We start from the raw sequence: 21,055 nt of genomic DNA, 5'->3' as shown, positions 1-21,055 counted from the left end.
TATTTGGCATTCCCTGCAAATTAAAAAAATTAAAAAAGCTTTCCACTCTGCTGGATAAATGATTGTGGTGGGGGAGGGAGGGGGGGGCTTTTCCTTTCCATCAGAGCTGCAGTAAGAGCATTTCCGAGTGGGGGTTTTCACCTCGGTGCAAAATATATGAGCAATTTCACCGAATAAATCTCTCCGGTTGGCATCGGCACCTGCCCGGTCCGCCAACGGAAGAAGAAAGGAGGGAACCAGGAGCAAAAAAATAATAATGATGAGCAGAATTAATTCCTGGCATTCCTCATCTACATGTCATGAATTCTCCCAGAATTCCCAAGTGCTGGGACTGATGGAGCCGGCATGCTAGAAAATCTGAAAATTGGAGATTTAGATGCAAATCTGATTCTTTTTTATTGAGCTGTACATCATCTCCTTGTCTTTCAGACACAAGGTCAGGTGAGGAACAGCAGGAAGGGATTCAGCAGCTCGCTGCAGGACACCTGGATGAGGATGCTCGGCCTTCTGGGTCCACGGATGATCTCCTCCCACCTCGCGTTGTGTTGAAGAAGACACACGATGACGACGGTTCCCGAGCAGCCTCCGTGGGCGGACATGCATCACCGTACATCCTCCTGGGTGGCGTGGTCGAGGCCGTCCGTGACCTCCTGCCACGAGGATTAGGAAGCGACGAAGAAGAGAGGGAGGAGGAGGAGAGGAGAAAAAAAAGGAGAAAAAGTTAATGTACTCCATCTGGACTCCACTGCTTCCCACCGTCACCAGTTATGCAGCTCCACGTTGAGACGAGCTATCTGGAGTCGTCCGAGTGCAGCCGAGAAGCCATAAAGGCAAAAAGCCCTCAATTTCATGGGCAGAAGGGTTCACACACACACACACACACACACACACACAGACACACACACACACACACACACACACACACACACACACAATCTAAACGCAGCTTTGGGAAAAGGAAAGTAGACGTGTAAATGTTTTTGTCGCTGTGGTTGTCAGCACAATGACCCGTCATACATCACACAGATGTCTGGAGACGTTTTGTTTTCTCTCACTCATTTTGTCAGATGACTCTGTGGAAACAAAACAAAACAAAAGATAGAAAAGCTTTCAGAATATAAAACTCTAAGCTCGCATCGGTGGCTAAAAAACACTTCAGCATAAAGAAAATGTGAATAAATCAACTAAAAAGGCACGTCAACAAACGTTGCACACATTCATATATAAAATAATTCCATAAGGTGACATGCATTTCCTCTATGTGTGTCGCTTCTTACCCATAATGCCACAGTTGTGCCCTAAACTCTGGTCATGTGACCCTCCACAGCAAATCAAACCAACATTATTAAAGCGGTGAGTCCCTTATAATTTATTAATTACATTTTGAGACCCTTCTAAATGACTGTATGAACTCAATTCATTGTGATGAATATTAAAACGGGAACCATCTGGTTGCGATCGTGGCTCATCTTTCAGTTCCTACACAGATGTCTGTAATATCCTGCAAAAAAATGTCAAACAGGTTTTCTGCATGAACTTTAAAAACGTTCCAGTTTAATTATTTTTCAAAATGTCAAATATCCTCTTAATTATCAGCTGTCAAATCCCCCCCCCCCCCCTCCACCACCACCACCACCTCCTCCAATGAAACTCCAGCATCAGCCTCTTTACATCACTGCAGCGTTTGCTCTCTCGTGCACCCATGGTGAACACCCATGCGCGTGCACATGTGCCACAACCATAAATACTTATTTTTTTTTTCAAACATTAACAAAACATCATGTCAACACACACACACACACACACACACACACACACACACACACACACACACACACACGCACGCACAGCAGACTGCTGAGCTCCGGCGGACTACAACGCAACAAAGTTGCAATCCGCCAACAAGAGTGGGACTACTGCATGCACGTGCGCACGCCAGAATATGGAACGCGCGCGCGCGCGCCGAACGCCTGAACTGACGCGACGATAAGTGTTGTCCTTTCCGCCTCCCATACAGAAAACGGAGACGCGTCCCGGCGGCGCCGCGACCTGCGGATTCATAAAACTTGGAGAAGCCCCGCCCACTCAGCCAGCAGCAGTCTCTGTTTACGAAAAAAAAAAAAAAAAAAAGTCACGGGAGCCGCGGCAGCAGCGGCAGCAGCGTGGAGCTGGGAGGTGGACATGTCACACTGCGCCGCCAACAAGCTGGGGGGGCAGGCGGAGTCCACGGAGTCCACTACGGTCCGCTACACTGTGGTCTGGCACGTTTGGTTGATGGGTCATTTTTACGCCTGCTGACATTTTTTTTGGAAGCAGCGTTATCCGCGCGCGCGCGCGTGTGTGTGTGTGTGTGTGTGCGCGTGTGCAGCGGGACTTTTTTCTTTCATCTTCCTCTCCGACTTAAAAACAATGGCGAGACGTAAAAGACGCAGTTTCCTGAATTGTTGCGTTTAAACTCGGACTACGGGAAAAAACATCTCTCCCTCCGCGGCTTCCGCGTCTACAACCAGGAGGGGAAGGAGGGGAGGTGGTGTGGGTTTGGGGTGGGGGGGCGACATGGAAAGCCCGAGCGAGAACCCCACCAGGGCCGTGGAATACCTGAAGGAGCTGAACCGGATCATCGAGACCCAGCAGGAGCTGCTGGAGCGGCAGCGGGGACGCATCGAGGAGCTGGAGCAGCAAGTGTCCGACCTGTGCGCGGAGAACGCCCGCCTGAAGGAGAAGTACCAGCGGCACCTGGCGACCTGCAGGCTGCTGCAGGGCGCCAACAGCCCGGGCACGCTGCTGGGGGCCATCCGGGAGCACGTCACCCAGGAAAAGTAAGAGCCAGCCAAGTCACACACTGTCTAACTACATCTCATTGATGTTTAAAGTTTTCATAAATGCATTGGTTTGATTCCTAAATCAACTTTGGCATCAGATTATTTTCCTTTTGCTGCTGTTTGCTGGTGGAAAATGATAGAAAATGGGAATATTTGGACAGTGCAGAGCTTTTATGATGCAGATGATGTTCCCAGCATCACCATAATAGATGATGGACAAACGTATTGTTAAATATCTAATCTGAGTGTCTCACCCACCTGTCATCATGTATTTAATATTATTCAGCAACATTGCCTTTTAAAAAAAACCAAATGATTCATTAAATTTGACTTTTATATAGTTTGAGATCATTCTGCTTTGTCACCTTGTATCATAGATTCTTGTCAAGTCCTGTAATTTCAGCTGGATTGTGAACCGTAGCCCTCGGCGGTCATATAAAGATGATTTCATGTGCGTGGATGGACACATCAATCTGTGATATATGGGAATGCAACAGCTCAAACCTGCTGGGAAAGGAAAGGGGGCATATATATTCTTTGGTTGGATCCATTATGCACATCTTGTAGGGGGGGGCTGGCCCCTGGCCCCTGGCAGGTTAAAGCCCCCAGGTGGAGCAGAGGGGGGCAGATCCAGTGGAGCAGGAGTGGTAGCCCCCCCTCGTTGGTTGTATCTCTGACATTGAACTGGGCTTTAAACAGTCGTCAGATTCATGTGATGGTGCTCGACCTTTGTGTCGGGGGAGGGGGGGGGGCATGTTGGTGTCATGGTGTCAGTGGCAGCAAATCAATACTGATGAGTCATGGACTGTATGTCTTTGCTGGCTGATAAAAACCAGACTCATGAGATTAGGACGTTCTGTAACACTGACCTTTTTATCGCTCTTTGCTTTTTTTTTTTTTTTTTAGAAATGTCTTTCTGGTGGGGAGAGGATTTTTTTTTTTAATGGCTGGTTCTATCCGATCACAGCGAGTGAACACCATCAGCCTGGCTCCGGTGGACGGCAGTTTAGAGAGCAGCCTCTGATTACCGGAGTACCTGATGAAATATGACAGCTGTTAATAATTGTAAAAGTGGGGTTTATGGAGGGATGCAGGATTTAAAAAATGTCATTTGAGTGCAGTGAGCTATTTGAAGGAGGAGCGGGCTGAAGCAAGACTGATTGAAAGATCTGCAAAAGGTCATTTTAGCATGAAGAAAATGGTATTTAAATAGCGTGTGTGTGTGTTTCTGCCTTATGTCTGGTTCTCCTGGGGGGTTTACCAGGAATTCAGGCCGGGGGGGTCCACTTCTAATCATACATACGGAGGGACGTCTGAGCAGCTGCTGGAAGACATCTCCGGTGACCTTTAACCCGAACTAATGACCTTCCCATCAGACTCACCTGTAGGCTACCTTGTGTCGCCAATTAGCATATTATGTCGGCGCGTGCTAACAAGCTAAACTAAGATGCTGAACGTGGTTGACGTGACCCACTGAAGGACAGAATCTTAGCATCACATTATTTTGAGCGTAGTAGCAATTTAGCCCAAAGCACTGCTGTGGCTCACGGCGTAGTTAACTTTACTAGCTAGCTAGTTCAACTAGCTAACTAGTTAATTTGACTAGATATCAAGTTCAACTAGCTCGTTGAACTAGCTAACCTAACTAGTTAGCTAGTTCAACTAGCTAACTTGTTAATTTGGCTAGATATCTAGTTCAACTAGCTAACTAGTTAATTTGACTAGATATCTAGTTCAACTAGCTCATTGAACCAGCTAACCTAACTAGTTAGACAATTAGCTAACTTGTTAATTTGGCTAGATATCTAGTTCAACTTTCGTTGAACTAGCTAACCTAACAAGTTAGATAGTTCAACTAGCTAACTTGTTAATTTGGCTAGATATCTAGTTCAACTAGCTCATTGAACCAGCTAACCTAACTAGTTAGACAATTAGCTAACTTGTTAATTTGGCTAGATATCTAGTTCAACTAGTTCGTTGAACTAGCTAACCTAACTAGTTAGCTAGTTCAACTAGCTAACTTGTTAATTATCTAGTTAAACTAGCTAACTTAAGCTAGCTAGTTAAACTTGCTAACTTAACTGCCGTCGGCTGCAACAGTAACCTCTGACCTTGAGAGTTTGAGAAAAGGTTCAAGTGCGTTGCAGAGGGCTTTTACACCAGGCAACTCAATGGCAACTTAGTTTCAAGCAACCAGTTGCGTGAAAGTTTCACCGTGTAAAACCAGTCTAAGAGGGAGAGTTACCTTAGCTTAGCATAAAAACAGGGGGAAACGGCTAGCCTGGCTCCGTCTGCGTAACGGAACCTTTAAACCTCACTAAACTTAACGCGTCTTGTTTTGTTTAATTTGCGGAAAAAATCCAAAGCGTGAAAGACAAGACTTTCTACTGCGCCCTCATGCTAAGCTAACTGTCACCTGGCTCTAGATCCATATTTACCAAAGACACATGACATCGACCTTCTCATCTCTAACTCAAGGCAAGAACGCGAATATTTCCCAAAACAGTAAATCTCGTAATATGATGTTGTATCAACGAGTGTCCTGTTTACTACATCGGCTTACTTCACTTTTAATTCCTCGGAACTCGGATAAATCCTCTTATGATTTTTATTTTTTAAGATTGCGATCACCACCTCAGGTTGGCTTTATACTTTTGCTGAAGCTCGTGGGAGGATTTGACGGCAAGAACCCAGTCGGGTCTGAAACCTCCAGCTGAGGAGCTGGTGCTGTTACACTTTTTATTAGAGGGGAAAATAAATAAACAAGGGGGGGTTTATGCGGAGAGGATGATGCAGTAAGGTTTAATCATGCATTTTATTTTTCTTAGCACATTGCTTATAGCCTCAGGTGACCCCGCTTTATGCAGTCCTTGTGCTGCTTGTGTTTGCGATCCATCCTACATGGTCCTCAAGGGAATTCAGGGATTTTAAAACAATAGAAACATCTGTTTGAATCTTCGATCGCTCTTTGCTTGCCTTGTCAGCTGTTTATTTGTATCACAGGAATTAGCAGGGATGTACTCAATTCTATGTTTATGTACTACATACATTTTATTCTGGAAGATTCATTTTTTAGTTTTTTTGTCGTTGCATTTTAAAAGGATTACACTTGAGCTGAAATTCCTCTTGATTTTGAAGATTTGAAGTTGCTGGTGAATGATTGACTTATTTTATTAATAAATAACCATTTATAATATTCATATCTATGTATATATTTCAGTTATTGAGATTTAGCGTGGGGCGATTATCCCGGGCAAAATAATAGCAGTTTGAGATATTATCATCAAAATATGCTGCAAACTTTTAAAATATGCTGGTTTCACTTTAATTTTTGTTAAGAAACAAGTATTTGTATTGTGTCACAGATAACGCATCTTTTTGTTGTTGTTGTTGTAAAAAACAATCTTAAATAAGATGATCATAAATCATAGGCACGTCCTGCATAAATTAGGATAATATATTTCATAAATCAGGTTCTGTTTTTTCATTCAAGTCACTCTTGACGATATTTACGATTATCCTGATAATAGAAATCCACGATCAACCTATTTTATCGTGATCTGAGATAAAATCCTACATCGTCCCTAATACGTGATGGATAATCACAATCTCAACATGGATATTATCATTTTGCCCTATAATCAGTCATCTTGAACACAGAGTGTATTGTTTGTTAGATATGTCAGCTATCAGTTCTCAGTCGGCTCATGACGTCATCACTAAGTGATCTTGAAAAGGAACAGAAGAAGAAGAGAACACGGTGTGTAACATTCTGTTCCCTAACAAGTGGCAGATAAAGAGCTTCTTCTGCTGAATGATGCATTCGGTTGCTCGCTGCTATCTTGGGCCGTCTGTAAATGGAAGGCTTTACCCCCCCTCCCTGTTTGTACATTTCCTTTTTTTTAGAAACAAAATGCAGAGAGCAGGAAATGTGATGCACCACTGGTAGAGGAACCTGTGGTGCCAAGTCAACAGATTTCCTTTGCGGTTCTCTAGAACGGCCTCGGATCGCCCGACTCCTACGCTGGGTATCGGAAATCACCTCCGTGTGCACCGACCACCCCCCCCCGTTGTGGATCCATAAACTTATCCACCTGGTTAATTGCCCCCCCAGGTGCTGATTGAGCAGAATCAGCAGTAGAAGCTTCCCCTTTCCGATGGATTCGGTTTCTGTGAATCACAAAAGCCAGAAATCCCCTTAAACACTCTATCGGCAGTTAAAAGTGAAAGCGTGACTTTAAGTAAAGACGGTTGGTCAAGTATTAACACTCACACACGTATCAGTTTTCACGCTTGTCACGGCTCCCGACTCGCCCGCCTCGTCAGCCCTTTTTTTCCGTTTTAGTCCGCCGGATGCTGACCACATGCACTTTCCCTCTCCTTATGGTCTTTGTTTTTAAGTGTACTTGTGTCCCTCGTGTTCACTTAGGAATTAAATGACAAGCGATACAAGAGTGGGTTGCAAGTTCTTGGTGATAAATGGCTTTTCACGAGCAGTTAAATCCCAGTGATTTAAAGAGGTTGGAGCACATGAACATCTGGTGTTTCTGGGCGGCAAACGCGATATACACTCTAAATCAGAGGTGGTCAACGTTTTCAGGCCAAGGACCCCCAAGCTTATAGAGACCTGGTGGAGGGACCCCTATTACATATTATATAAACTTGTGTTCCTTATTAAAGTGGGCCAATAATAATAATGTGTAGTGCAGTATTCCAATAATAATTGTTGACAGATTCACAATTTAATTCTATTTTATCAGAATTTCTCATCATAATATTAAACAAACAGGAAGATTTATATTTGCTTAATATAGGTCGTATTCATGTTAAGGTGTATTTTTGGACATATTTACTTTTTTGGAAGAAAAAAAGTTTGGGATCAAATAATTTCGGGGTCCCAGACCCCAGGTTGAGTTTCTCTGCTCTAAAGTGAAATAACAAGAAAAAAAGAAAAAAAAGTGGACTCTGGGATGCAGGAGGAGTCCGGCTGGTTTAATGAAGAGTGGATCCACCGTGATCTGAACCTGTCCTCTGGGGGGGTTCGGAGTGGAACAGCATCAGCCTCTTATCTGGCTGCTGGGTGATGCATCTGCCGGTCCACATTTAGCATTCAGACTCAGTCCCGGGCCCAGATAGCCAGACGACGGTAAAATAAAATAAAACATTTGGGTGGAGACGCTGCTGATGTGATCACCGGAGAGAGACGCTAACGACAGCTGATGTGTCATTTCCTGCCCTCCTTCTTTGCTTTCCTAAATATTCAAACATACAGACGGGCTGGATGTTCATTGTTTTGCTGGAACATTGCAGGTGTTGCCAGGTTTAGATTGGATTCGGAGGAGAGTCGTCTCTGGATTGGGTCGATAAGAGCCAAGAGTATGTGTCATTTAAATTCAGCACGAACTCCAGTCGGCGAAGACGCATAAGTAATCTGGAGTCATCAAATATTGATGAATGAACGGGACGAATCATTAGCTAACTCCGACTCTCGAGCGAAGCTCTCCAGTCGCCGATTCGTTGCCAGATCTGGAGCCGGATGTGCGCCAGAAGGTCAAAAAAAAAAAAAGAAGATAATCCACAAGTGGATACAGTGTATCCATGTTTGTGCTGCGTAATTGCTTTGATGCTCGAGAGATTAAATGTTGTGAGGAGTGGGAGCAGCTGCAGGATTATGCAAACATGAGTTTTGTGATGGAAGATGAGTGTTCGAACATGTGTTTCGTTGTAGCAGAGATCCCATCTGACGCCTTTTTTTTTTTACACTGGCATCAAAATAGCATTTTTGTTTTTAGGTTAGTAAATCTTGAGGATGGGTTATCGCATCCTGAACAAACGTTCGATTTCATTGTTTGAACTTTAAAGCTTTAAAGTAGAGCTGAAATAGCCGGTTGATCAGTTGAACTATTCTTAAAAATATTTATTTTTGCAATAAAATGAAGAACATGATGATTCCAGCTGCTCAAATGTGAGGATTTGTTGCTTTCAGACATCTTAAATTATAGTAAATTCATATATTTTGCTTTTGGACTGTTTGGACACAACAGCAAATGTGATGATGTCAACTTGGGCTTGTATTGTACTATTTCTGACATTTAACACATCGGAAAAAATTCAAAATTTGATTATTAGTTGAAGCCCTGCTTAAGAGTTTAGTAATGGTTTAAAAAAAAAAAAAAAAAAAAATGAATGTATTTTTTTAGAATTGATGTAGATTCCTGCGAATTAAACGTTACATGTTGTTTTACAAATTGCTCACGTGATTTCCATTTTTCAGTTCTCATTCGTGTGGATGCGACTCGCCCATCGATCCGTGTTAACATTGATGTTGCCGAGTCCAACTCTGATGAGTTTGGAACGAAGCCAGCGGAGTTAATGGTTCAGAGGATTTAATCAATAGATACTGAAGTATTTGATAAAGGTCCTTTTTTAGGTTTGTCGATTGTGGCTTCTACTGAATTTACCCTCTGAAAGTCGGCGTTGCCGGTTTGAGAGTTTTGGTTTCCGTCGTCGTCTTGCTCGGCCGGTGTTCCCCCGGCAACGGGAGTTTGGCGAGTTCATGAACAGTTCAGTGTGATGCTTTTAGCGTGTGTTTTCGGGAGAAAATAATAGCCTGATGGAGAAAGCTGGCGGCGTCCACTCATTCAGCCCGCGATCTGCTGAACAATCAGTGTGCCAGAGTGGATTTACGAGCACGTGGACCCCCCCCCTAATGAAATCCCCCCGCTGGATTAATGTCCACACGGTGATGATTTGCATTCAGACTCACCTATAAATCTCGATGATGGCCAAAGATAATTTGCAACTTGAGAATCGGCTGCAGGCCGTCTGTAATGGACCGTCCCTCCTCGCAGCTCGGCGGTGCCGGAGGAGAGCCGGACCCCCACTGACCCCCCCGGCCCTCGGATCAGACCCCATTAAGACGGCGTTAAGGTTGCTTTGTGTCCTTTGATGTCGCTGGTCGTCCCGTGTGTGAAAAAGGATGATGATGACTTTAACGAGCGCCATTACCTCTATGTGATGGCGTTGGCGGTGAAGGCCGCTCTGAGGGGGTCGGACTCTGAGGAGGTCGGACGGTCCGGCTCGTTGTCCAGGTCCATACTTGTTATCCTACTAGAACATGTTTACATGATTTAATGCTCAAAACAAAAACAAAAAAAATTGGTCCGTCTGATTGTACCTGAACTCATCCTCGGCCTGAAACGCTGCGCTAAAAGGCGGGAAAATGCGTTGCCAGGCAACAGCTTGGATCCATGATAACTAGCTGTCAGCTGAAATGTGACACGGTCTTTGTGTTGTTTATTTGTGACATCACAACCGTCCACGTAAATCTTTCACGGGCTCGGCTTCTTTTCTTTTTTGTTTGATGCTTTCACATGTTGCACTTTCATGAAACAAGGTACTCATTTACCGTTTTATATGAATATTTGCAATTTGGTACCAGGTGTTTTATCTTACCCAGCTTTGAAACCTACAATATGGAACTCATTTTACTTTTAAAACGTCTTACATTTTATAAAAAGTTGTATCTGATTAGCATGGAAATGAGACTTAAAGGCACCATGTGGAGTTTTTACTAGTGTGTTTTTAGGAGTGTTTTATCTGCCCTCGGTCACAGACACACTCCTGTGGTGATAACGCATCATAATTAGAAATTGCAATTTCGATTCTAAATTGATTGAAATCAGCTTTAATTAGCTCTATTTACGGTTGAAGTCAAAAGCAGTATTTAACTTGCTTGCTTCCAAAGAAAAGAAGAATAAAAAACACTTAAAATTGAACACAGTGTAGATTAGCTTTAGTATTAGTATTTTACGATTTTCCCGTTAAAGGAAATTCCCCCGCGGCCGACACACTGGACCATTATTTCTTTATTTCACCATATAGCTATAATTAGTGGACCATGAATATCAATAATGACTAACGTTGATGGTGAAGGTTCTTTTAAACTGTAAAATCTATCATTACAACACAGTAGCGGCAAAATGTACATAGAGGAAACCCCTGGAGTGTTTTTCTGTTTTTATTGCGATCTGCGATGAAATCCTGTATCGTAAGAACTGAAGAACCCGGTTCATCTTCTCTGGGCAAGAACGTGAACTTTTTACTTTCTATGCTTTTAATCAGCCAATTAAAAGACAAGCTCATTAAAATATTCTTCTAAATTTCCTCATTACGTTTGCTGCAGTATAATTCTATCACTTATTATAATTTAATCAGGACAGAATGAAAACATAACACTCCCTAAAATGTTCTTCATTACCTGCTTTTTTCAGTTTGTGAGAAAAATCGAACTCTCTTTTATCGTAACCTGTGATCGACACTAAAGCAGGGAGTTCGGGGGGGGGGGTCGTTGGGGCCACAGGGGCCGAAGTACGCATCGCATCTTCCTTCTTTATTTCTTCACAGTTGAACCAATTATCTGCCACGCGGCTGTCAAAAGCCGCTGACGCAGCGGCCGAATCGAAGGCAATTTGCTGCCGCGTACCTGTAGAGAGCTGTTTGACAGGCTGTGTGTGTGTGTGTGTGTGTGTGTGTGTGTGTGTGTGTGTGTGTGTGTGTGTGTGTGTGTGTGTGTGTGTGTGTGTGTGTGTGTGTGTGTGTGTGTGTGTGTGTGTGTGTGTGTGTGTGTGTGTGCGTGCGTGCGTGTGTGTGCGCTTGTGTGCTTGTGTGTGTGTGTCATGAATGAGTCGGAGGCTGAGTCAACAGCTAAAAGCAGATGAGAAGCTCCTTCTGTCATCAGGGTGTAAATGTCCCAGTCGGCAAGTCTGGCGGATGGAGGGCACTCTGTCAGATTTTGAATGTTTACAACTCTCAGGCTCCTCCCCCACGACCACCGAGCGCCTCCCCCTCGACCACCTAGCTCCTCCCCCTCAACCACTGAGCTCCTCCCCCTCGACTCCGTGCCCTTTGAAATCCCTTAGATCACGCCACCTTTGAAACGCGGGTCCGATGTTGACTCTGGTTTTATCACGGACACCGTCGCCATCTTTCTTTTTTTCCTTCTTTTCCACCGGTGTTTTCTTCTCCTTGGTTGTTTTGGACCTCCTCATTTGGGTTTTTAACCAGGAATTGGAAGCTTGTTGCTACTTCCCTCCGCCTCCCCCCTGTGATAGTGGTACGACCCGAGGGGGGAGGGGCTCTGTGTGTGCACGAACACAGCCCTGCGTGCTGATTGGACAGGATGATCCGGGCGCTGTCGATTTGTTTGCAAAACAAACAACAGGCTCTACGTGCACGTAGAGGCGCGCTTTTTTTCTAAAACCGGATGATTTATGTTGTTCTATCGGAGCGTAGTGTCGGCTTCAGTGAATATGATCAAAAAAATGTTGCCAACTGGGACTTTAAACAGCTGTCGGAGTATTTGAGGTGAGTCTTCTGCAGGACGAAGTTCGGAGTCTTTGCGTGGTTTCTAAAGACGACGTAGTCGAACCTTCGGTTAGCCGAGTGTAGAGACTCACAGGTTCTGTTGCTTCCGCTTGCAGGTGTTGGACTCTAACCCGTGTGTTTTGTCCGCTTGTGTTCTCCGTGACCTCGGAGATTCGGAGGGCCGATCTATAAATCCGAGCAATATGTTCAGGAATGTAGCTCTCATATCTCAGTCAGGGGTTTGTGCTTTTTTTTCCAAGCGTCCGACTCTTAACAAACGGGTCTGTCGAGGATCTGAGACGATTTGAAATCAGAATATTGGATTTTTCTTTTTCCAAATCGTATGAAATACCGACGACTGATATTGTATTATTGCATCACATGAAAGCAGCCGAGAGCAGAAGAGATGTCTTTCAAAGAGGTCGAAGAGTATGAACTGCCTGTTTGTAGTACTAGTAGTATGAACTACCTGTTTGTAGTACTAGTAGTATGAACTACCTGTTTGTACTAGTTGTATGAACTACCTGTTTGTACTAGTAGTATGAACTACCTGTTTGTACTAGTAGTATGAACTACCTGTTTGTAGTACTAGTAGTATGAACTACCTGTTTGTACTAGTTGTATGAACTACCTGTTTGTAGTACTAGTAGTATGAACTACCTGTTTGTAGTACTAGTAGTATGAACTGCCTGTTTGTAGTACTAGTAGTATGAACTGCCTGTTTGTAGTACTAGTAGTATGAACTACCTGTTTGTACTAGTAGTATGAACTGCCTGTTTGTACTAGTAGTATGAACTGCCTGTTTGTACTAGTAGTATGTACTACCTGTTTGTACTAGTAGTATGAACTGCCTGTTTGTAGTACTAGTAGTATGAACTGCCTGTTTGTAGTACTAGTAGTATGTACTACCTGTTTGTACTAGTAGTATGAACTACCTGTTTGTACTAGTAGTATGAACTACCTGTTTGTACTAGTAGTATGAACTGCCTGTTTGTACTAGTAGTATGAACTACCTGTTTGTACTAGTAGTATGTACTACCTGTTTGTACTATTAGTATGCACTACCTGTTTGTACTAGTAGTATGTACTACCTGTTTGTACTAGTAGTATGAACTGCCTGTTTGTACTAGTAGTATGAACTACCCGTTTGTACTAGTAGTATGTACTACCTGTTTGTAGTACTAGTAGTATGAACTACCTGTTTGTACTAGTAGTATGTACTACCTGTTTGTACTAGTAGTATGAACTGCCTGTTTGTACTAGTAGTATGAACTACCTGTTTGTACTAGTAGTATGTACTACCTGTTTGTACTAGTAGTATGAACTGCCTGTTTGTAGTACTAGTAGTATGAACTACCTGTTTGTACTAGTAGTATGTACTACCTGTTTGTACTAGTAGTATGAACTGCCTGTTTGTACTAGTAGTATGAACTACCTGTTTGTAGTACTAGTAGTATGAACTGCCTGTTTGTAGTACTAGTAGTATGAACTACCTGTTTGTAGTACTAGTAGTATGAACTGCCTGTTTGTAGTACTAGTAGTATGAACTACCTGTTTGTACTAGTAGTATGTACTACCTGTTTGTACTAGTAGTATGAACTGCCTGTTTGTAGTACTAGTAGTATGAACTGCCTGTTTGTAGTACTAGTAGTATGAACTACCTGTTTGTACTAGTAGTATGTACTACCTGTTTGTACTAGTAGTATGAACTGCCTGTTTGTACTAGTAGTATGAACTACCTGTTTGTACTAGTAGTATGAACTACCTGTTTGTACTAGTAGTATGAACTGCCTGTTTGTACTAGTAGTATGAACTACCTGTTTGTACTAGTAGTATGTACTACCTGTTTGTACTAGTAGTATGAACTACCTGTTTGTACTAGTAGTATGTACTACCTGTTTGTACTAGTAGTATGAACTGCCTGTTTGTACTAGTAGTATGAACTACCTGTTTGTACTAGTAGTATGTACTACCTGTTTGTACTAGTAGTATGAACTGCCTGTTTGTAGTAATAGTAGTATGAACTACCTGTTTGTACTAGTAGTATGTACTACCTGTTTGTACTAGTAGTATGAACTGCCTGTTTGTACTAGTAGTATGAACTACCTGTTTGTAGTACTAGTAGTATGAACTGCCTGTTTGTAGTACTAGTAGTATGAACTACCTGTTTGTAGTACTAGTAGTATGAACTGCCTGTTTGTAGTACTAGTAGTATGAACTACCTGTTTGTACTAGTAGTATGTACTACCTGTTTGTACTAGTAGTATGAACTGCCTGTTTGTAGTACTAGTAGTATGAACTGCCTGTTTGTAGTACTAGTAGTATGAACTACCTGTTTGTACTAGTAGTATGTACTACCTGTTTGTACTAGTAGTATGAACTGCCTGTTTGTACTAGTAGTATGAACTACCTGTTTGTACTAGTAGTATGAACTACCTGTTTGTACTAGTAGTATGAACTGCCTGTTTGTACTAGTAGTATGAACTACCTGTTTGTACTAGTAGTATGTACTACCTGTTTGTACTAGTAGTATGTACTACCTGTTTGTACTAGTAGTATGAACTACCTGTTTGTACTAGTAGTATGAACTACCTGTTTGTACTAGTTGTATGAACTGCCTGTTTGTAGTACTAGTAGTATGTACTACCTGTTTGTACTAGTAGTATGTACTACCTGTTTGTAGTACTAGTAGTATGAACTGCCTGTTTGTACTAGTAGTATGTACTACCTGTTTGTACTAGTTGTATGAACTGCCTGTTTGTAGTACTAGTAGTATGTACTACCTGTTTGTACTAGTTGTATTAACTACCTGTTTGTAGTACTAGTAGTATGAACTGCCTGTTTGTACTAGTAGTATGTACTACCTGTTTGTACTAGTTGTATGAACTGCCTGTTTGTAGTACTAGTATTATGAACTGCCTGTTTGTAGTACTAGTAGTATGCAGTACTAGTAGTATGAACTACTTGTTTGTAGTATTAGTAATATGAAATGCCTGTTTGTAGTACTAACAGTTCTACTAGTATTTTGTAGTAGTAGGGGTTTGTAGTACTAGTAGTTTGTATTAACAGTTTGTAGTACCAGTAGTTTGTACTAGTAGTTTGTAGTTTTTTTCCTCTTAGCTTGAAGCGTTTCATCACCATCACGGTTGCCGAGCAACGACGGTATATTCAGTTAACCCGATAAATGTTTGGGTAACGTTTTGGGAATAACTCCGGACTGAGCGGGTTCAGATCAGGACTCGATGTAGTCCACTACGGGATTCCTGCAGGTCTAGGTGGAAGTTCGGTCTCCGTGTCCTGATAACGACGAAAACATTCTCACAGAAAACATCAGTCACTCTGAAAGACTGACCTCTGATTGGCTTCTGGATTCTGGATCGGAAACAGCCACACGTTTCCTTTAGTGCAGCTTTATTGCCGTGATAATGGCGGGAATGTGATGAAGTGCTGGAAGCCGTTTCTTAAACCAACTCGATATTTTTACACAAATAATGTGTTTGTAATTACATTACGTACGTCTTTCTCTGAAGTAAAACGGCTTTGGGGGTTGGCGGTACTGTATTTGTGGATTGTTGCGCCCTCAAAGTGTACAAAGTGGATTTGAAGCCGGGCAGGCAGAGCTCTGATTAAACGAGCAGACTGGTGCACTCCTGCAGTCGTGTCCAGTTGCACTTACTCCTGCAGAAAAGGCAGATTGATAAACGCTCAGTCAGCATTTTTTTTTTTTTTTTTGCCGGGTGTGGTGCCCTCTGTCCGTTTCCTCCCTCACAACAGGAAACAGTCTGTCCTTGTTGTACTGGAGCCATGAAGGGGGGGGGGGGGGGGGGGCATGGAGGTATATCGTAACAGTTAAACACACAATCACTGACGGGACGGTGATGGATCTCTGTTATCGGGATAATCGGCAGACGAGCTATCGTGGTAGACAAGTAGAAGTAGTCGATTTTTTAAAAATAAAGACAGATTTTTTTTTTTTTTTAATTGAGACATTTAAAAAGCTTTTGAAAAAATAGGAACAGACTCGCACAATGTTGATATTTAAAAAAAAATGTATTGACACTTTGTTTTTTATTTATTTGACTTTATTTTTTTTAAAGAAAGAGGCGTTCCATCTGTGACACAATAAAGAATTTGCTTCTTGACAAACTGTAAAGTGATCCGGTACGAATGTTATTGTGTTATATTATTATATTTCAGTGTCTCTCTAGTGGTCTTACCTCCAGCTCCTCCGTCATTCGGAGAAACTGATCTCGGCTCTCGTGAAGGACTTCCTGTGGAACGATGCCTCCAGTGGGATTTGACATTTTCATGCATTATTGAAAAGGCTTTGGGAATGCACCTGAAAGCACCTCGGCAGCCGGTGTGTTTACTTGTCGTCAGGACGATGGATTTTGCTCACGTGAGGTCGTAAAATGTGGATATTTATTTGTTCGCGGCGACACAAATGAGCTTCGTCTAGACTGCGAGCGTAATGGATCCAATCCCTAATCGATGGGTCCGTCTCACATAACCATCCATTCCTAAACAGCCGTTTCCTTTCTCTCCAGCGTTCCAAGGTTAGACCCAAACTACACATACCTGCTCCAATACTAACGATGGATGACGCCTCAGACTCATAATCTGGGCCCGGATCTGGAAATATATACAAACTGTGAAGTCATTCATTGTAATTGAAGTTCCCCTGGTAAGCAGGCATGCTGCGTATATGATAAGGCTTTTATTGTGAAAGGTAAGAAGGAAATGATGCACTCCTTCTGTCAGTGTGGAGGAAAAAAACTTGTTTTCCCCAAATTTATTACGTCAAGTATGTAGTACTAGTAGTTTTTAGTACTAGACGTTTGTAGTACTAGTAGTTAGTTAGTTAGTTAGTTAGTATTAGTAGCAGTCTGTACTAGTAGTTAGTATTACTAGTAGTTAGTAGAGTAGTACCAGTAGTCAGTAGTACTAGTATTAGTAAGTACAGTAGTACTAATAGTTAGTAGTACTAGTAGTTATCACTAGCAGTACTAGTAGTTAGTAGGGTAGTACTAGTAGTTAGTTGTACTATTACTTAGTAATAGGTAGTAGTACTAGTAGTACGTATTAGTAGGTATTAGCACTAGTATTAGTTAGTATAGTAGAACTAGTAGTTAGTAGTACTAGTAGTAAGTTGTACTAACAATAAGTAGTACTAGTAGTAGTAGTAGTAGTTAGTAGTACTAGTAATTGGCAGCAATGGTAGTTAGTTGTACTAACAGTTAGTCGTACTACTAGTTAGAAGTTCTAGTAGTTTGTAGTACTAGTAGTACTAATGCTAATAGTCAGTAGTAGTTCTAGTAGTTAGTAGAACAATCAGTTAGTAGTTATATTAGTACTAGTAGTACTAATGCTAATAGTCAGTAGTAGTTCTAGTAGTTAATAGATCTATCAGTTAGTAGCTGTAGTAGTTAGTAGTACTAGCAGTTAGTAGCACTAGTAGTACTAGTAGTACTAATGCTAATAGTTAGTAGTAGTTCTAGTAGTTAGTAGAACTATCAGTTAGTAGTTCTTTTAGTACTAGTAGTACTAATGCTAATAGTCAGTAGTAGTTCTAGTAGTTAATAGATCTATCAGTTAGTAGTTGTAGTAGTTAGTAGTACTAGCAGTACTAGTACTAGTAGTGGTCTTCCTGTGGGAGCTGTGAGGAGCTGTCCAGGGTGCTGACCTCTGCTTCTCTCGTCTCCTCTGAGGTTTCGTTCCGTCTCCGGGTGGCAGCAGCACAAAGATGGACGTCCAGCAAAGCTTATGAAATATGGTTCTGCTCTCGTCATTTCTTTTTCAGTGATGCATTGTATACACAGCAATCGATGGCGCCGGTAATTGCCATTGGATGTGGACGGCTCCATGTGAGTCAATGAATCTCATCCTACCGCTGCATTATATTGACCCTCAACCTGGAGTTCCACCGTCGTAACGGGCTTGTTTTTTTCTTTTCTTCGCTCTAATGAAAATGAAAACAGCAGCAGTATCAAGTTTGTTTTCTGGCTTAATGTAATAATTAAATCTGGTATCCCAGACGTAGTCACGTGGATGTTGAAGCAGGAGGAGTGAAGAGAAAAGAAAAACAATCAAGTGAGGTAACAAAGAGTGATGAGACGGGAGGGAGAGGAAATCACTCAGCCCTGCAGAGAATTAGACACAGCATTATACAGCGGAGAGGATCATTAATACTTCACGCCGTCCCGACAGGAAACAGCTGAACGCTACACAACTTGGGAGAAGAACCGCTGCAGATAAAGTTCCTCGTGGTGTATCAGTCTTGTTTTTCACCGTGAATCCCTCAATATTTTCCTCCGTGTGAAAAGTGGAAAAAGGTGGCTCATAAATTTGCCCCCCAGATGCAGCCGAGCAGCAGCTTTATTGCCCCTCAGTGCCGCAGTTCACAGAACAGGCAGGTTTTATTTCTGCGGGGTGAAGAGGAACCTTCCTGCAGATAAAAAGTGACGATGAAAGGAACGCAGAGCAAAGTGTGTGACATGAAAACATACGTGGGTTGATGTTTTTATTAGATACTTGCTGTTCTACAATATATATCGGAAATATCCATATATGGAAAAGTATCCAAGCGGTGTTAAAGGTTGAGTAGGTGATTCTATTCAGAAACACTTTCTGTTATAGTACTTGAAATCCTCGTAGTATACCGATAGCGATGAATAAATGAAACGGTCTGACTTCAAAAAATAAAAATATATGTCATCTGGGGCCTTGGCAGGACTGTAAAAACCCCGTCCAATCAAAAAAGTCACTTTGAACAGAAGGGGGCGGGACTTTGACGGTTGTGCGACGCGTTCAAAGTCAAAGCATAATAGACCTTTTTCACAAAAAACATTTTGTCTATTGATCCAACAATATACACTTGATGTTGGCAGATGGCTCTGAATACTACAATACCCATGAGTCTTTGCATGCCATCGCTGCGGAGAAAAAGCTGGTGCCATGGTTGATGCATGCATAAAAGATTCACCCCCACTAAAAGTGAATTGAAGTTGCAGATTGTGTCAACAGTGTAATGTTTACTTTCCACACATCGTTGGCGACGCACAGAATTTAAAGCTTTGTGATTTGATGCTGAAATGCACCTTGGGAGTTGGAGTTGACTTAGTGTGCACAGACTCCTGAAAAGAAAGCTTTCAAAAGCGAGATTCTGCTTTTGATAAAAAAGTCCTGCGTTGCCAGAGGAAACCGGTTTTTACACACCCAGTGAATATCAATGTCATTTTTGTTCAAATGTCAAGATCTGGCTGGAATTTAAAGTGTGTGTGTGTGTGTGTGTCCCCTTTCTGATACGTGGTACTGTATTTGTGAATCGTGAATCAAAGCACTGAACCCTTGTTTGTTTCTGTCTTCCAGGTCTGAATGCGACACTTCCAGAACAGTCAGGTATGTCCATGTTGGCCCGTCTTCATGTCATAAAAGGTCTTTCATATCCTGTGCCCTTTGGTGAAGACATGATGTTACATAAGTCCTTGTGGTGTTGAGTGTGTGAAGTGAGAGTCCGGGTATCCGGGGCAGCCGTAGTCCTGCTTCTGAGGGATTGAGGCGGCTCTGAGTCGGCAGCTGTTATTGGTGTTTGTGGATATTACAGCGCAGAGGAAATTATTTTATGTGCCGTCCAAGGTCACATTCCAACGATGTCGTCTTGTTCGCTCTGTGAACCTGAGTGACTGGATACGTAGTACACTCTAAATAAGGGTTGGAGCTAGAACCACAAAGCGTTAGGTTAAAATACCCAACATGTGAAAGGTTGTATCAGCGGTTTAACAGAAAATCTATCTAGAATCTAGAACCCGCTCGGCACGGGATGATATGAAAATGTCATGCCACGATTACCCCCTCCCAAATATATTAGATTCATGATATCCTGATAATCATCAATTTATGAAGAATAAATCATTCACTGAGGCCGATTTTTTTTTTGTATTATTCACAATTATCCCCATAGCTGAAATTCACCACGATCAATTAATTGTGTAATCCAAATATAATCCTATATCGTCCCGTCCCTAGAACCCACCAAGGTTCCTTATGAGGCTCCTGTAGGACCAACTATCACAGTCTTTTGGGGTGTGATTATGAGGATCATTGACCTCCATTCTTTCAGCAAAACTTGAAGAAGTCTTTCTCCCAAAGAAATGGATCTTTGGATGAAAAGGGGTTCTTTATGGAACCCAAAGCCTTACCAAGAACCCTTGATAATGCCCAACTGCCTTCACTACATAATCAATAAGTGTACTAAAGGTCAACATGTTTTTGTGAGAATAAAGCATCTTTTCGGACGCACTGAACTAATTATCACGCCTCCTTGGAGACGCGTAACCACGGTAACCTGAGCCAACCTCACGTGATTAAATTGTGATTTGTGAGAATTAACATTACGCCCAACTAAACTTGACGTTACAGAGCTGTCGGCCATTGTCCGTTATGAACTCTACAGACTGCATTGCATTGTGGGATATTAATGATGCTGTAGGTTCTGGTATTTCCTTATGCCTCACCATAAATTGCATGCAGTCGCTTATAATTGGTTTCTAGGGGTGAGTATTGGCAAGAACCTCACGATACGATGTGTATCACGATACTTTGGTCACGATACATATCACGATTTCACGATATTGCGATATAAATAAAGATGAAAACACATGTACCTAATATATGTACATCAGATGATATTGATTAAGGACAAATAAACTAAACATGTTTTTTTTTTTTAATCGATCTTTGGAGTTGAAAAATCAATATTGTATTGGGTGGCAAAGTATCACGATATATTGCCGTATCGATATTTTTACCCACCCCCATTGGTTTCATACAAACTTAAATCTCACCTTCTGTTTTAGCTACTACATAGG

General features: G+C 42.1%; 1 protein-coding gene across 1 annotated transcript in view; it reads left to right on the top strand.

The window, feature by feature from the left end:
- Positions 1 to 1,889: 1,889 nt before the first annotated feature.
- Positions 1,890 to 21,055, top strand: part of LOC311017806 (uncharacterized protein) — a gene marked incomplete at its 3' end in the record, with an annotated part of 36,765 nt that continues 17,599 nt past the window's right edge. Inside the window, exons 1-2 of the mRNA XM_084016383.1 lie at positions 1,890 to 2,819; positions 19,557 to 19,586. Coding sequence (XP_083872509.1) covers positions 2,557 to 2,819; positions 19,557 to 19,586 — 293 coding nt within the window. The 5' untranslated portion in view covers positions 1,890 to 2,556. The remainder of the gene's footprint in view (positions 2,820 to 19,556; positions 19,587 to 21,055) is intronic.

The sequence above is a fragment of the Eutrigla gurnardus genome, assembly GCF_963514095.1.
Source record: "Eutrigla gurnardus genome assembly, chromosome: 8".
NCBI classification, from domain to species: Eukaryota; Metazoa; Chordata; class Actinopteri; order Perciformes; family Triglidae; genus Eutrigla; species Eutrigla gurnardus.
Note: the sequence above shows the minus strand (reverse complement) of the source record. Positions and strands in the feature narration are given on the sequence as shown.